The sequence below is a fragment of the Carassius carassius genome, chromosome 26 (assembly GCF_963082965.1).
Source record: "Carassius carassius chromosome 26, fCarCar2.1, whole genome shotgun sequence".
In the NCBI taxonomy this organism is placed as follows: domain Eukaryota; kingdom Metazoa; phylum Chordata; class Actinopteri; order Cypriniformes; family Cyprinidae; genus Carassius; species Carassius carassius.
Window position 1 is genome coordinate 11670968 of NC_081780.1, and position 19066 is coordinate 11690033.

The following is a 19066-nucleotide window of genomic DNA, read 5'->3' on the forward strand; positions in this document are numbered from 1 at the left end:
TTTCTGAAGGATCATGTGACCCTAAGGACTGGAGTAATGATGCCAATGCTGTTATTTTATACTGTAATGATATCTTAGAATGTCACAAATATTTACTATATTTTTGATCAAGTAAATACAACTTTGGTGAGCATAAGAGACCTCTTTCAAAATCTTACTAACCTCAAACTTTTGAACAGTAGTGTAAAGCATAAAGTCACGCAGTCATTATCACAAAATAAACCAGTTAATAAATCAAAAACAGTTTTAACGCAAAACAGACACACTTATTACATGGTAAAAAAATAAATAAAATGTTCGTCTTGAACAATGGCCAATCATACGGTTCGGTGATCATTACACAAAAATATCTGACCGCAAAATCACCAATCAGAATCCAGTATTTCACTGAGCCGTGTAATAAATACATTTTACTGTTTGAAACCCAAGCCTCCTCCATAAACGTCACGCTTAATCTATTTTTATGAGGGTGCTTGTTAGCCGTCCTTAAGAAACAGTCCTCTCACGGGCCGCTGGATCATCTTGATACCCATCAGCAGGATCTGTACACACCCCCACCACAAGAACGTGTGTCAGTATGCGTCAATTCAAAACATGAACCCACAGGCCTACCCACCCACACTCGTCCACATACAACACACACTTACATATACAGTACAGAACAGCCCTCAGTGTGTCTTTTGGTATTAAAGCAAATGTTTTTCATCATTGTTGAGGTGTGAGGGAGTGTAATACAGGTGCCAAACGGAAAGAACAGATAGACGGAAAAGAAAAAAAAAACGGGGAGACCGTGTGTTTGATGGGCCTGCTGTGTTAACGAAGGCAGTAGCCATCTGCTAGTGTAAGAAAAGACAATTTGCAATCTGTGCGTTTGGAGAGGTGACAGGAAGTAATGAAAACAGGACTGCAACACAAAGGACAAGGAAACGCATTATAACACACACAAAGAGTCTGTGAATCGTAAGTGTTGGACCACGCACACTTGAAGGATACATGCCCTTACACACTTACTCACACACAAACACGTCAGTTTTGAATCATTCGTACTTAACGCAAGCTGTCTCTATGGTAACTATCGCCAGCAGTCACGCCGACCGGGTAACATTTGTCAAAAAAAAAAAAAAAAAACGAGCTAAACTATTATTACGAGCTAAATGACTTCTGACCGCCTTCCAACACGGCCCGAGTACGGCAAACATAAACCAGCGGCTGGCGAGAAACACAACTTGGCACAGCATGTGACAAGTAAGAGCAAGTGCTATTTAAATACATTAATTGCAATGGTAACAATCAGAGCTGCGCTAAAAATACAGACCGTACAATTCATAAAAAGACATTTTAAGCACTTTGTGTGTTTCTATCTTGTATCCAAAACCATTCACATAAACTGATGGAGACTGATGGAGACTTTATTCAAAGTCCAACAGAAAACCACCCCGGTTCAAACTAGACATTTTTGGATTAAGAAAAAAACAATAAAAAACCGCTTTATCGTAATATGAGCATGCTTTAAAAAAGCCACAGACTTGTGACCGCGCGACCATGGGCGGCCAAATGATCCATTTGGTTTAAAACTATTCCAGAATGGTTTGGACGCATTTCGTTTGGAGCTTAAGCTCATGATGTTCAATCTATATATAAGTGATAAAGTCAATAAAAATCAATTAATATGAAATAATGAATGTAATGTATGAATATGAATGTGAGAAAAGTCAAATTAATATGTTAATATAAAGTTAATATAATAAATAATAAAAATAATTATATAGATCAATAGATATGCATTACATAGACTGCCATTCAAAAGTTTGGGTTCAGTAAGATTTTTAAATGGATTCTATTATGCTCATCAAGGCTGTATTTATTTATACAAAAATACAGAAATATGTGAAATATTATTGCAATTTCTAATAGGGATGCACCGAATATTCGGCCACCGAAAATTTTGGGCCGAAAATGGCCAAAAAGTGCATTTTCGGTTTTCGGCCGAAACACTTTTATTACCGAAACAACACGGCCGAAATGTTATGATGACGCAAACAGAAACCGCGACCTGCACGTGCACCTGCATAGCGCAGACCACGAGCTCCCCGCGTCATTCACTTCACACCAGTGGGTCTTAATAGAGAACATTCTCTCTATTCTTATTCCTTTATTCGCAGCACTAAAGCGTCTCCTAACAAAGAGATTGAGACGGACCACGAAGTGAAAACAAAGAAAAGTACAGTCTTATAGAGTCTGTTAGCACACGTCTCACTGAGATCTTTTCGGATCCTCCGCACTTCATCGCGAATGTGCTTGATCCGCGTTATAAAGACCATTACTTGGACGCGGAAATATGGCAGAGCACACGAGAAATGCTCCAGGCCGCGCTGGATGCGGAGAACCCGCGTGGAGACGGAGAAGCGCCAAGCGCAGGAGACTGAGATCAGAGCGCAAAAAAAAAAAAGACTCGTCTCTGCATATATAATACACACACATATACATATACATGCATAATATCAGATTGTAGCCATATTTCTGCTAGATTTTTTGCTAGATTTCTGCTTTAATTTGATAAAAATGTTTATTTATGCCCTGGCCCTATTTAAATACACTCTCTCAAATATTTCTCAAATGTCAGGCAGATGACAAGCTCAACTGCTCAACAGCTAGATGGTTATCTGTCTGAAGTCCCCATCCCCAGAAGTGATAACAGTCTTGCCTACTGGAGAAGTAATGCACTTTCTAGTACTACAGAGAAAAATTTCAAATGCTCTTCACCTAAATGCACTTTTTATGAGAGAACAGTTAATTTTAAAACCTTTCTGCAGGCCAGTAGGCCTGTACATTATTATTTAATATACAGATGAGTGGGATTAAATTTTAGTTTGAATTTTATTTTATACTGTGCATTGTTGCAATGTGCTTAATAAATATTTGCATAATTTGTAATTATGCATTTTTATGTTTTTTTATAATTTATGTAATTGTAATTATCTTTGAAACTTTAATATTAATTTATGCAATTGCAATGTTTTAATTTTAGTAAAGTTAGTACACGGTCATAGCAATAAATGCAATGGTACTAATAATTGGGATAATTTCTTTCGGTGTTTCGGTTTCGGTTTTCGGCCTTGGTTTTCTCTTTTTCGGTTTTCGGTTTCGGCCAAGAATTTTCATTTCGGTGCATCCCTAATTTCTAATATTGGTTTCCTATTTTAATATACTTTAAAATAGAATTTATTTCTATGACAGAGTGCTGAATTTTAATCAGCCATTCCTCCAGTCTTCAGTGTCACATGATCCTTCAGAAATCATTCTAATATGCTGATTTATTATTGGTGTTGAAACTGTTGTGCTGTTTAATATTATTTTGGACATTTTTGATGAATAAAAAGTTGAAAAGAACAGCATTTATTCAAAATAGAAAAATTTTTTTTAACAATATAAGTCTTTGCTATCACTTTTTATCCATTTAACACAGCCTTGCTGAATAAACACTGCTCTTTTAAACTTTTTATTCATCAAAGAATCTTGAAAAAAGTATCACGTCCGGAAAAATGTCTTTTATTATAAAATGATTATGAATCAGCATATTAGAATGATTTCTGAAGGATAACGTGTGACACTGGAGACTGGAGTAATTCAGCTTTGCTTTACAGAAATAAATTATAATTTAAAGTGTATTACAAAAGAACATGTCATTTTAAATTGCAATAATATTTCAGAATATTTTGAAAATATATACATCCTTGATGAGCATAAGACACATACATACTGTACATACATATGAACACATAAATTAAATGAAAATGGTAAACCATTCACAAGTCCATTTTCATGAAAGATTTTCTTTTTTACAGTGATGGTCATGTTTGTATGTGTGTGAGAGAGCAATAACTGAGCTGCTTGGGAATGCAGACATGTTGAGCCCTGTTATGAATATTATCAGATGAATGCCTGTGGTAACCCTGAGGCCGGACACACACACGCAAGCCTACCACTCACTGATGTGCAGTATACACACTCATATACAGGCTCTTACATGCATGGAATGACACTGTTGGAGACATACAAGAAACATAAAAAACACCAAAGCTTTGACGACTGACATCAGCTGCCTTTGTTTAAAGAAAGAGGCTGTTTGCTTTACGTCAATGTCTCTGCTTGCTCACACTGAATCACTCTGCTTCTCCTTCAGGAGACAAAAACGTGTGTCAGAACTGTTCAGAATCAAAATACAGTCTTAATTATATTGCTTCTTAATTTCACAATGAAACTAGCCCTACTCACAAGTCACCGGCCTGTTTTTCCAAATTTTTGACGAGCAAACTGAGAAAAAAAGTAATTTCTGCCACCTGAATGCTAATATAATTAATGCCAGGTCCGTGTAAAAATAAATGTGTGCTTAGAATAAGAAAACAGGGCTGAAAGTGACATTATACAGTTTACACATACTGACTGTTATATTATGTAATGTGTCCCAAATAGCTTGCAAATTCAAATCCATGTATTGATATATTTAGTACATATCATATTTATATATAATATTATCAATGCACTGGCAAAGTAAACATTCTTTATCACATCGATATTTTAATTTTGAATTGTACATCTTCAAATAGTCCACTGGTCAAAAGAATAGCGATAGAGCCACCTAGTGAACAGAAGGTGTATTACAGCTGCAAAACATACATGACATCCAGAAAGTTACATAAAGAACAGGCCGAGATGTGGGATTTGGGAATAAAATGAATAATAGACTGGTATCAGTCGATCCAATTGTGAGATCAAGCTGATTCATGTGACAGTTTGGATCGTCAAAAGGGGTTGCCATGATTCAAATTCTATTTTCTATGAACAGAATCAAGCAGCAGTAGTGATGATTCAGTAATATTAGTGACATTATACACAGACATTTACACTCAAAGGTTTGGGGTTAGTACGATTTTTTTTTAAAGAAATTAAATTCTATTATTCAGCAAGGTTGCATTTAATTGTTTAAAAGTATGATTAAAAGACATTAAAATGTTACAAAATATTTCTATTTTAAATAAATGCTATTCATTTGAACTTTCTGTTCTAAACGTTTTAAATATTAAGCAGCACAACTGTTTTCAACACTGGTGATGATAGAATCTGTTTCACAAGCAAAAAACTTGCATATTAGAAAGATCTGAAGGTTCATGTGACACCAAGGACTGAAAATTCAGCTTTGCCAAAATAAATAACATTTTAAAACATCTTAAAATAGTTATTTTAAATTACACAAACATTTCATGATATTCCTGTTTTCTTTTCAAATAAATCCAGCCTTGTTGAGCATGAGATACTTCTTCATAAAAACCTATTAGGTGCAAAATTTGGTATAAAATGAACTTTGACCTTATTAAGTGGGCTTGTGTAATTATGTTTGTGAACAGCAATAACACACATCTCTCACTGTCTAGTCCAGCAGCCCTGGCATCTGTTGCGCTGAGCGTTTATGAGCTGATTTAATCTGGCTCCCTTCACAGATGCTATTTCTCTCTCCCATTGCCCTCTTTCTCTCTTCTCCCCTGCCTCTCTTTACACTGACGCTTCTCAGTCTCTGAACCACACTGCTACTGCTGTGCTATCAGTCACCATGTTTCATTTTAAGGATGAAATTCTCTAGGAAACCTGAAAACAAGGCAGTATTCTGTCCTGTCTCCCATTTCCTCTTCTTGGCTCGAGACGAGGGCACTGCTGTGTACTACACTGCATAAAGTGTCTTCTCTTCCACTCTCTCAATCTCATTTACAGCAGAGAGTTCAGGACCCGAGAGACAGAGGCACTCTGTGATCCGTCTAAAGAGAGGCTCATTAGGGAAAGTTCAGAATGTCCCATTCCTTGAACAGCTCAACCACTCTCACACAGTGTCATAAAAGATCACTCTGTGAATATCCACCTGCTTTTTTTTTTACCTCTTCTCAAATAGCATGAGCTTGTGCTAAAGGGATAGTTTTCCATGCAGTAATAATTATTTTGCCTTATTTTTTTCACCCACATGCTCTCAGTTCGGACATTGCACAGTGCTCATTCAATAAATGCACAGCTAAACAGATGAGTTTTGAGTCTGCAATTAAATGTGACTATTGTTTTAGCACTTCCGATCTCTTCTGGAAGCTGACTCCACCTGCGGGCGGCATAATGACTAAAAGCGGACTCCCCATTGTTTTGTGTGAACCCTTGGTATTTTTAACCGACTCAAACCTAACAAGTCTTGTCCGGAAACAAAATATCTAATTCTTGCAATGTTTTTTAGATGATAGTTGATAGTTTTAGATGAAAGTTTCATTTAAAGTTGTAAGTTTTAGTGATTTTTTTATTTTTTATATTTATATATTTTTATATTTTTTTTTGTCATTTTAATCCTTTTTTCAGTATTTATATTTAGTTAGATTTAATTTATTTTTATTTCTTTTTTAGTAATTTTAGTACCGTTTTTTGTTGTTGTTTTTTTTACTTAATATTTATATGTGACCCTGGACCACAAAACCAGTCATAAGTAGCATAGGTTTATTTGTAGCAATAGCCAACAATACATCGTATGAGTTAAAAATCATCAATATTTCCTTTATGCCAAAAATCATTAGGATATTAAGTAAATATCATGTTCCATGAAGATATTTCGTAAATTTCCTACTGTAAATATATCAAAACCTAATTTTTGATAAGTGATATGCATTGCTAAGAACTTAATTGGGACAACTTTAAATGCGTTTTTCCTCCATATTTCGCTTATTTTGCACCCTTAGATTCCAGGTTTTCAAATAGTTGTATATCGGCCAAATATTGTCCCATCCTAACAAACCATACAATAATGGAAATATTTTTTACTCTGCTTTTAGAAAATTTCAATTTCTGGTTTTGTGGTCCAGGGTCACATATTGTATTTTGTCATCTTTACTTTAATTAACCCTCTGGGATCTGAGGGTGTTCTGGGGCCCAGGAAAAGTTTTGATGTGCCCTGGCATTTTATGTTTTTATTTTCAGTTTCTTAAAAACATATTAATGTGTAAACATGTGAGCAGCATGAATGTACAAAATATGTGACCAGCATGAATGTAAATCTTTGTGTTTTTGAGAAAAACTAACATTTTAAAATCACTGCAAGCACATTGTTTTGTTGTTATAATGACTATAAACAAATAACATTAGACCCTTTGCAGTTTCAAACAATGCCTTATTTGTATTTGTACGATCAAAAATAATGGAGTATTTGTAGCTAAGTTGTAAGTTTTAGTGATTTTGTTATTAGTTGTTTTTTTTCAATATTTATATTCTATCTATAGAAATTACATTTATATTGAAAAAATGAGAGTGACATCAGTGTTAATAAAGTTGTTTTAACTAATTAAACACACACAGGCATACCATAATAGTGTTTCACCACAGTCACATGGTCACAGTTACAAACACACAAAAAAATCTAAATACCTCTAACAAAACTTTAAAAACAATTCCTTACTCTGGCTCCCTCTTGTGGCCAAACCATGCGTTTATTCCCACTGCAGCATTTCAGTTACTGTCCACAGTGAGTAGGTGTGTGTTTTTTTTTTTTTTTTTGAGAGCTAAAGAAAATCACATCCTACATTATTATATAATCTGCTCATTCCTTTTCTCTTTCCCTCCCTCGGCTGAAAGTGAGTGAAATTAGCATACGTGAGGCTGTAATTAGAGTCATTTAACACCATATCTGTTAAAAAAACACATCACGTGATCTCACTGTCATCAAACATCCAATCTATCTTTATCAAACACGGGAAAAAATCCAGCAAGCAATCACTTTTTCTGTTTAACCACATGGGCTGCAGGAATAACTATTGAATTAAAGGTTAAAAAAAAGCCTTTATTTGGCTGAAACTCCAGAGAGATCAATCGATTGGATCAATAACAGTGTGCAGACATTTAGAAAGTTAAAATAGGTTACTTCCCAAACATGCAGGCTACGCTCAAAAACAGATCAAGTTGCCCTGAAATTTCTTCTGTTCAGTGTCATACCAGAGATGCTACTATTATATCTGTGGTTTCGCTGCAGTCGGACAGGATTGTTTATCAAACAAACACAATTACAGGCAAGATTCAGAGGCAGCCGAAACTCTATTATGACAAATCGGCCAATAGGATGTCAGAACGATGTCTCAACCTCTGGTTGTCATTTCAAAGGTCCTCTAGCAAATCTCGTTTCAAAAGACAGCTTCATTCCAACAGCACTAACACAACAATAACAGAATATATGGCTAAATACACTGTGTGTGTGTGTGTGTGTGTGTGTGTGTGTGTGTGTGTGTGTGTGTGTTTAAGTCATTTTTCACTGAATGCAATAAAATATTATTATACAGTAATATATAATCAAAACATTTAAGATTTATTCACAATTTCCCCAGTTATATATATATTTTTAATTGTATTTCCCTATTATTTCCCTTGACTCTAACCCTTACAATTCAAGCCCACATGAATCTTTTAGAACTCAGTTTCATCAGAACTTCAGAAGACAGGAAGTGAGGTAAAGCAAGACTTACATTAATGAGCTCAATCTCCCAGATCTTCTTGACCAGCTCCATGGAGGTGTAGCCGTTGATGAGGAAAGACTTGGTATAGTCTCCCAGCTCCAGAGACTCCAGCCATTCTGCCACTGAGGTGGGGTTATTTCCATCGTAACCGATGGGCCGCACCTTAAACATAGAAACAACTGTTAAACTACCACATCAGTAACAAATCCAGAGGCTGGACACAGTTTGGGTTATAAATGAAGAGGTCTAGCAACAGGAAATGTTGTTATTCTGTGCTGGAAACACCTGCTTGGACTGATAGAATGAATTTCCATTCTGGTCCACATTGATTTGGCGCTGTTCTAGCCGATAAATAGGAGACAGACAAGCTAACAAATCAAAATCGTGTTTTATTCCTAGGGAATCATTCCCATATTTACTGATAAAATAACATACAGTACTGTATATTGGAAACACAGGCCTTGGATAAAAGCATCTGCCAAATGCATAAATATAAATGCAGACAGAGAGAAGCCATCAGCTAAAACAGAGTTTGAAAGCGCTGACTGCAAATGAAAAGTTGAGTTTTATATGAGCCCTCATATCTCTCTCTTACACACATACCATTTACTGTCCTTAATCTTAAATTCAACTTCTTTTTAAAGCAATAATTTTCATTTTGATCCTAAAAATGAAAGTTCTGTCATCTTCTACTTATCCATATAATGTAACAATAGACATCAGTTCCGGTGAGCTTGAGTTGATTATAGTGAAAAAAGAAAGTGACTTTAATTGGATCTTTTCTTCCTAAAAAGCTATTACATGTCTTCAGAAGACATTTACTGGACCCCAAATCCACATTCACTTCTCTAACATGGAAATGAGCAACAAGATCATTCTTCAAAATATCTTTCTTTGTGTGTTACACAGAAAAATTAAGTCACATAAGTTTTTAACAAATTGAGGATGAATAAATAATGAAATAATTGTAATTTTTTGGCTGAACTATCCCTTTAAACTCACCCCATTCAGCTCATGTTTGAGGTTTTCACATCTGTTTGAATAAAAGCATGTTTGCACATTAGTGTGTGTGTGTTCTTTCTATCTTATCAAAACACAAACCATTCCCCTCTGCGGTGTCCTTTCAGAGATTGTGAAGGAGAAAGGGAGAGCAAGGTTGTTTGGGACACAAGTGAGATTTATTTGACGTGGGGTCTCCTGCACATACGCACACACTCAATGACAGAAGCTTTGCTGGATTACTTTAGAGGGGGTCTTAAATTGACTATTCTTGGGGGAGGGTGCACCCTGGGAAGTGTGTGTGATAAATGTGGATACCATGAAACCTCATTTGGTAATGAAATCCATGACACATGCATCACATGCAGAATTTCAGTGATCAGCGCGTATATTTCATTACAGTGTTCTTCAGTTCAGTGTCTTTGTGTGACACTGAAGTCAGTGATGCTCCCATCAGGATTGCCTGACCGTAACTTATCAACCTTTTATGAGTGAGCCATTACATTTGCAATACCCGAGAAGTGAAGCCCGAGTTTATCATCTTTACAGCTTCACAGCCACTGGTTACTATTTGTTGGCGTTCAAAACTGTAAGAAAACATTCCTGAGGGAATGTTCAATTTGTTTTAATTACAAATTTGCTTCCAAACGCATTGTTAGCTGATATTTCTGGAGCTGAAAGCACCCTGTGGGAGCCCTACGATGTCCCCGATGTCTGTACTCACCCTGGGGAGCAGGCGAATAGCCTGAAGAAATCGCTGTCTGTGGGCAGAGTTTAAAATCCCGATCTCTAGCAGGTCCTGGTCCTCCACGACATTACTACCCTACAGTAAAAAAAAAAAAAAAGGAAAGAAAAAAAAAGTTACAAATCCAATTATTTGTACTACTGTAAAGGTTCAACAATAACATCTGTTTAAGTGGTTACAAAACATACAAATATTAATGATAATAAAAACAAATAATAACAATAATAGCAATAATAATGCAAATTAATAAACAAACAAACAAATAAAAATAAAATACTGCGATAATTTGGAACACTTTGGAATTGGGTTCACTGCAACAATGACACACGTTGAAGTAGTAAAAAAAGAATCAAACAAATAATCTGAATAATATAATAATATAAATAATATAAAAATAAAAATAATATAAAAAAAAATTCTGGGACAGAATCCATCTCATTTACATTGACGCATAATAAATAAGGCGAAAGAGACAATTTGCTCTAATTAAAAAATTGGCCTCTTCAGATCACATGAGCAACACAATCAGGAGATCCACAAGCCAATCAAACATGACTCAAATCAACAATCCACAAATCCAAAAACACATGCTGTCTCACACACAGACACAATTAAGCAACTGCTGTTTCATGCTGGGTTTCACCTTTGATGACCTTTCAGTTACTCCAACCAAACCAATCAACCTCCGATCCAACAGGGCCAGAGATCTGAAAAAATGCTCTATTCCTAACAAACACGCGGTTCTTTCCTCATAGGAGTAATAGTATCTAATTTGCACCAAGGGATTTCCCCATCTACCAAAAACAAAGATACACATGGAAACACAAGGTGAATGAAAACATGCTGATAGATAACGCACTCAGTGATGTGTCTATCACTCCACAAAGCTGGATAACCTTGATGATTCCACTCAAGTAAAAATATGACCCTGGAGCACAAAACCAGCCTTGTAAGTCGCTGGAGTATATTTGTAGCAATAGCCAAAAATACATTGAATGGGTCAAAATGATTGATTTTTCTTTTATGCCTAAAATCATTAGGATATTAAGTAAAGATCATGTTCCATGAAGATAAGTTTCCTACTGTAAATATATCAAAACTTAATTTTTGATTAGTAATATGCATTGCTAAGAACTTCATTTGGACAACTTTAAAGGCAATTTTCTCAATATTTAGATTTTTTAGTTTTTTTCCAACCTCAGATTTCAGATATTCAAATAGTTGTATCTCAGCCAAACATTGTCCGATCCTAACAAACTACACCCCAATGGAAAGCTTATTTATTCAGTTTTTGTTTATATTGATGTATAATTTACCTTTTTGACAGTTTTTTAGTCCATGGTCACATATATAGCTGATGAAATCAATTCTGAGCACCAGCATATGCTCCATTCACAGCACTACAATCCAGACCACAATACTAGCATGCCGAGTAGAGTTAGATTGATTGCAGGTGTCCCAAGACATTACTAATCAGTCACAGCACAGACCTGCTGGAAGCACACTGCTTGCTGCTCACTGCATACTGCCTGCTATTTTCTTTTTAATAGCACAGTATGAATTGCAAGAGTATTATACTTCATTGCTGTCACATTATACTGCATGTTTAATTCAGCAAGTGGCATTAAGTTTTCATCTTGTAAATGAATACACATTTAATCCAAGCTTGTGTAAAAATGTCTGAACTCTTAGCAGTTTGGTCAAATAATGGGTCAAGAAAATGATGTTGAATTTAAATTACAGTTGATAATTCCAGTTCATTTGCAATACAAAGATCAAGTTGAGACCACTGCATTTTGAATGTTTAAAAGTATTAAATGTATTTAAATCAATGCAACCTTTCATTGTTTAGCCCTAAAAAGAGAAATAATCTGCATTCTTTTAACTGTTTGAATGCAGATGTGTTAAACATTATTAGTAAACCACAAAAATAGTTGTGTAACCAATCCATCAAATAAAACAAAATGCCTGTGTTTCATAAACACCCATGAAGGAATTCACGCAATAGAAAACTGTGTGGCTATGTGATGCCACAAAAAGTCATCTGTGTAGAACTTCACATTTCTTAAAAAACATTCATTTGCAATAAACTGCCACAACCCAGTCTCATCAACCAGTCTGTCAATCACAACCAAACTTTCTCTAAAAGGTCTTCAAGTAGGGAAAAGTGTCCACAATAAAACGTCTTGATCAGATTTCTTTTAATAATATCAAAATGCAAATTACTAAAATAATACCACAGTGTGATTGTTGTATCATTCAAACAGTGTGAAGGTGAAAGATATAACAGCTCATGAAACAACAGCATCTCGAACCCTCATAGCAAGTTCAGAGTAAGATGACGCTAAATTGTTCATCTCAAAACTCCCTGAAGTCATGAAGTGAGGCACCGCTATCATCTCTCTGGCACTTAACTCACTCTCAGGAAATTCTGCTGCCTGGCTCTTTCAGACTGAATGAACTGTTACAATGTTTACTTTTAAAATGACACATTGGTTCCATCTAAATGTTTCGGGCCAGTGCCGTATTCATGCTCTTCCTAATACTAAGGGAACAAGTGACTACCCACTGCAGTCCATCTTATATACAGTATATATCTGCTTCAACATTCAAGCAGAGAAACTTTACAAGCCCCACACATCAGAAAGAAGCTGCAGACCTCCATCTAATATTAATTGTATCTGAAGGCCTTTCAGAAGCTCCAACCTACAGAGACCAGAGAAAAAGGGATTGTGTGTCTTTGTGGCTCATCCAGATGTCCCATTCATCCGGAGGAGATGCTTTTGTTAGAAGCATAAAATTACATAGTAATGAACTGCTGACTGGACTGAAACACTAAAGGTGATGGGTGCAATTTTTTTGCATTTTAAAACACTTATCCAAGTTTAATGTGCAGAGACAACACTGAACCATTGCCATGAGTTTGGGGAAGGATTATATGTTTGACTGACCAATGGCAGACGTGTCAAAAGTTTGGGAGGCTTATATGTCATTTTTTTCTGTACACAAGACTGAAAAGGGAGCAAAGTGACATCATTAGTACCTTTAGTCTTCAGTGACAGCATTGGGAAATGTTTAGGATCCATTAACACACATTTCCACAGAATCACTGGGTTAGTAAGATTTTTAAAAGAAGTCTCTTAAGTTCATCAAGGCTGCCTTTATTTGATCAAAAATGCAATACTAATATTGTGAAATATTATTTAAACTAAAATAACTGCTTTCCATTTTAATGCAATTTATTCGTGTTATGGCAAAGCTAAATTTTCAGCAGTCCAGTCTTCAGTGTCACATGATCCTTCAGAAATCAGTCCAATATGCTGATCTGGTGCTCGAGAAATATTTCTCATTATTACCAATGTTGAAACAGTTGTGCATGATACTTTTTTTTTCTTTTTCCAAATTGTTTGATGAATAAAAAAGGTTAAAAGAACAACATTTATATATATATGTATATATATAAACAGCCCAACTTCTCTGTGAGGGAGCCTTTAGAGTTCAGTTATAAGCCCATAAAATTCTAAATACTGGGGCCAAACGCCCTTGTTTGCAATTTTGTCTCATATTTACAGTATCATCTTAGTTTAGAAATATCATACGAGCAACGAGTGCACTATCAAACGAGTGTCCCAAGTAGCATAAGTGATATCGATTTTATACAACAGTTCAATAAATAAGAACTTAATACTATGTTATATTTTAGACACAGTATTGTTTTATTTTTCCTCGGTTATTTATCTACACAAATATTACCACTTAAAGCCACAGCAGAACTATTGTGCATCTCCCAGCAACACACAATTTCTGAATGAATCCGCTGCATGAATGAATCAGGCGAACCAATGATTCAATGGCCCATTCATAAAGAATTTACTTAATTACTGAATAATTCTGCCATTTGAACAATCAAATTAATGACTCAATGACTTATTCATTTACTGCCACCTACTGGCAGTTTTAGTTTCTTATTTCCAGAGTATCATTTAACTAAATAATAATTTCATATTTACATGGAAATAAATAAAAAATCTGAAAATAACTTATTAAAAAACGTATTAAAGTGATAGTTCACCCAAAAAAACAAAACAAACAAACAAGCAAAAAAACAAACAAACAAACAACAAATGGTTATCTAAAGCTTTTTTTATTACATGCTTTTCCCATGCAGCACAAAATGGCTTTAAATGATCTTTTGTGGGTAATTTCACAGCAAAATTTCATTTGTGATTACTATGTAATTAATTATATTAATTCATCAGTAATCACCACAGTGTGTAATTAATTAGATTCAAAATTTTAATAGACTGACATCCCTAATTTTTGAACAATGTAAATGTCTTAACTGTCATGTTTGACCAGTTGAATGCATCATTGCTGAATAAAACTATTAATGACCTTTAAAAACTCTTACTAAACCGTAACTTTTGGATGGCAGTGTATAAATAGTATATTTGTCATTAATAAGCCTTACTTCCCATTTTAGACCTTTCCAAAAAAAAAAAAAACACAACAACAAAACAACATTTGGCTAATGTGAGCTTATAAAACACAATCCTATATAAAAGCTATTTATTCGATTCAAAATCCTTATGTGACATCTTTCTCTCAGTGTTTGCACCTGTACATAAAGCCCTTATTTGGAGATGGTTAGGCTTGTATTATACTAATATCTAACCACAGGCACACACATTCCTGCTTTAGAATAACTGGGATTCATCAATATTATAACCAAAACAATGTTATGCTAATGCACAAGTTGTGAATCCAGCTGAACCTTAGCATGAAAACAGTGTAGAACTGTGAACAATTATTAATGAATGAGAACCACCATGAAAATGTTTATGAATAGAGTTTTGATTGTCGTACCTCTTGGATAAGGTCACGTTCAGTATTTTCTATTGCTTGCAGTCAAAGCTGTCAATGTGGGCACTACGATCGGTGCTGACAAATCAACACTGGCTTCAGGAGGTTTTTAACACCCTTTAAAAAAAACTGCTCAATCCAAACAGCGTAACCCATTTCCTTGAGAACATTTAGGAAGGGAACACTTATTTTATAAAATATTCTATAGTTAAACTACTCTGTACTCTATTCTTTGCTCTCTGCTGTTGCCTCGGCAACCACAGGAATGGATGCAGGTCAGAGCTGGAGGAGGATAATCAGCATGAGCAACTAAACACTCACAAAACGACTCATTACACACACAAGCGAATGCATGAGCATACGATTCAGTCACACAATGTATAGGATTTAGTCGCAGCTCCATTACCCATCAGCTCAGTGCAGTTTATACCTGCATGTGGACTACAGTTCCCATGAGTCTGTGGCTCACCTGTAAACGTCACCTGCTTTTGTTACTGAATCTCAGTGACAGACATTCAGAATGAATGCGTCCTTCTGAAAAGCAACAGATACTTTAAGCAAAGCAGCAGTAGTTGTGAAATCATGTCTTTTGGTAGAGCCACAGTCTGCAACAAATAAATTAGAAGTCTAAAAGCGTAGAGCTTTACACTGCAAGAGAACAAAGCATTGAGTCACTGTATCTACTCAAAGACATTGTTCTAGAAGCTTGCAGGGTGAAACTAGTGATCTTAAAAGTACATTGATAACAGCAAGATCACTTAAGTGTTTCTTAATATTGTACACTTAATCAGTATTTGTGTCCTGCATTCAAATCTTAGACATAATTAACTGACTTAAAGGAACAGTCCATCCAAAAATGACAATTTTTTCACCATTTACTCACCCTCATGTAGTTACCAACCTGTATTTCTTTATGTTGAACACAAAAGATATTTTAAAGAACCAAAAAGTTGTTGGTCCCCACTGAGCTCTACAGTAGGGAAAGAAATACTATGGAAGTCAATGGGAACCATCATCTGTTTGATTATAGCATTCTTCAAAATATCTTCTTTTATGTTAAAAATAAGAAACGAGGTTTGGAATGACAAACCTAAATGAAGACAATTTTTGTTTTTGGGTGAACCATCCCTTTAATTCCAGACATATTCTTGAAAATTAGGTTCTCTTACTACTCTGGCAATTTTTTTCCTTCTAAATTCTATTAGATTTACACTTACAACAAGTAAACAATTTGCCAAAGGAGTATAAAATATTCAGGATATATTATCTGAAAACAAGCCTTAATATCAGCAATACATAATGCAAGTTTGACTGTCATTTATGTGGGTTTAAGTACATTTCTAGTACAAAAAAGACAAAAATACTGATAAAGAATTTTTTTTTTGCAGAATACTGTTTGTTTTACACCGACCACTGAAGTGTTAAAAAACGAGTTAATGGGTCACTGATAACAACTTGTGTAGTTTTCAGTACACTTTCAGTTCATCATTGCACTACCCTGTGGGAAAACAGTATAACATTGCTTCTTAACAAGAAAGATTTATTTGGCCAACCAGCAATTATTATTATTCTTTGGCCAACCATGCTTGTCGACCAGCTCAAGCAGTGAAATACACTATTCTGATCCATCAGTTACACAGCATAAACAAACACCTAAGCCTGGTATGATTTTTACAGTTCTGCTCTCTGAGCTACATTTCAACCAAAACTGTGATTGCTCTCTGATCGACTCTTCCCGGAAACATCATCTTCCAACTTGCCCCTTCATCTCTACAGGTGCTCCTAAACAACTATGATTGCTTTGGTAGTTGAAGATGTATTGCCTTAACGCTTTCTTCCCCAAACACACACCAACACAAACCAGGCAAATGCATTCATGCATCTGAACACGCCCACGGTGGACATCTTTTCTGCATTGTCAGAAGAGTGACGTTAACCACGTGTTGGAATGCAATGTATCAATGAGTACCCTTGCAACACTGCATGAAGGTAATCATAAAACAAATAATGTTCAATATTATATACAATTTTAAATGTATTAACATTTTTTGCATTTACTCTATTTCTATAACATGCAGTATTTTTGTTCAATTTCTATTTTCCTATAATTTAGTTCTGTTACAGAACACCCAGTTACTAAAACTTCTATAATCTTCTAAACTAGACATGTTAGATCAAATATTTATAATGAAAATGTATAATTGACTAAATCTCTTTGCATTCCAAAGTTCCCAAAGTGCTGATATGGTAGTGCAGACAGGAAACATAAAGGGCCAGGCAAAACTCACATGAGAAACATAACAATATTCAAGGAACTATTGTGTGATGTAACAGAAGACCAACAGATTTAGATACTGGACGTCTCACATAATCAAAGAACAGCTCACCTGAGAACACAAACACTCAAGTACACATGCAAACCCACACCACCCACAACAAGCAACTGATGACTTATGAAAAAAAGACACACTCTGAAAACTGGCCGCAGGGAAAGACAGAGATGGAAGTGTGAAGAAGACACTCACCATAAACTGAACGTTGTCGAAGCCGTTAGACAGCAGGTGGTTTTCGTACTGCACGAGACCGATGTTGTCCAGCCACTGTCCCACGGACTGGACGGGGCAGCGGGGGCCTATCAAGGGGTGCAGAGGGAGGCGTTTGAGAAGTGAGTAGCCATCCACCCGGTAGCAGCGACAGTCCGGCTGTGAGAGCTGGCACTGCCACATCATGTTCCGTGCAAAGTGACTGTCAAACGAACCCGCCATGCACAACAAGCCACGGAGAGCGCGAGTGGAAACGGGAGAGACAGAAAGAATGAGAAAAAGGAGGTAGGAAAGCGATTTCAAGGAACAGATGAAAGTAATGTTCAGAAAGCAGCTGAGAGAGGGAGGAAAACAGAAAGTGAGAGCAAATTAGAAGAAGAGGGTCCTCTCGGGAGAGTGAGCGTTAGGGTCCGTGCTGGTGGAGAAGTACGCCTGCTGTGGAGGTAGACATGCTGAAGGCTCCAAATTACATCCACAAGAGAGGCGAGAGAGATGCGGATTACCAACACTGCTGCTCGACTTGTGTCTCAATGTGTGGAGAGTGCAGGCATGTGCGTGTGTGTGCGTTTGCGCGTCCTGAAGGGGAACAAGCGAGTGTGCTCGTGAAAGAGGATAGGAATGACAGTGTGCAGCTTGCTTGGTAGATTTCTGTTTCTCCAGCACTCCCACACTCATTTGTATGCCTCTGCATCCTGTGCCACTGTGCGCTCTCTCTCTCCCTCCCTCTCGGTCTCAACTTCTCCCTCCCTTCTTTCCACTAGCTGTACCTCACATTGCCGATAATAGCCATCAGAACAACCCCAGCCTCTTTGTCTGAGTGCAGAAGCTGCTGTTGCTCCCTCCCAAATGTACACACACTCTGTGGACGTCTGTGAGCACTGGTGGAATGGCAACACAAATGGGCTTTCTGTGGACAGAAAAATGAGGGACCGCTGCAGAGGAGAGGAGAGGCAAAAGTATAGGAGAAGCAAGGAATGGAGACGAGACAGGAGGAGAGGAGACAAAAGAAAAGGTGAAAGGAGAAAACAGGAGGGTAAAGATGAGAGGAGATTAAACAATCAGATGCAAGAAGAAAAGGTGGCAATTGAGGTGGCGAGGAAAGAAAAACAAAGAGAGGAGGAGAGGTAAGGTGGAGGTGCTGAAAAAAGGAAGTGATGAAAGTAGGGATAACAGGCAAAAGGTGAGAGAACAGGTGAGGGGAGATTTGGGAGAGATGGAGGGATAAAAGGAGAGAGGAGAGAGAGGCAAGAGGAGAGGACAGGAAAAGTGATATATGAAGCGAAAGGAGAGGAGGCAAGAGAAAAGCAATATCAGATGGTCCAAATGAGAGGAGAGAATGGGGGAGGTTTGAGTAAAGGCAAATAATGCAAGGGACAGGAAAAGAAGTGAAATGA

General features: G+C 36.4%; 1 protein-coding gene across 5 annotated transcripts in view; it reads right to left on the minus strand.

Moving 5' to 3' along the window:
• anks1b (ankyrin repeat and sterile alpha motif domain containing 1B) overlaps positions 1-19066 on the minus strand; it is a 178652-nt gene that overhangs the window by 30351 nt on the left and 129235 nt on the right. For 4 of the 5 annotated variants that reach the window (XM_059511230.1, XM_059511228.1, XM_059511227.1 and 1 more), the window contains 3 exons: positions 17655-17761; positions 10246-10344; positions 8532-8684 (listed from right to left, as the gene is read on the minus strand). In XM_059511230.1, the coding sequence (XP_059367213.1) occupies positions 8532-8684; positions 10246-10344; positions 17655-17761 (359 nt within the window). Of the gene's footprint in view, positions 1-8531; positions 8685-10245; positions 10345-17654; positions 18425-19066 lie in introns of those variants that run through there. The other variant, XM_059511229.1, reaches the window with a different exon arrangement.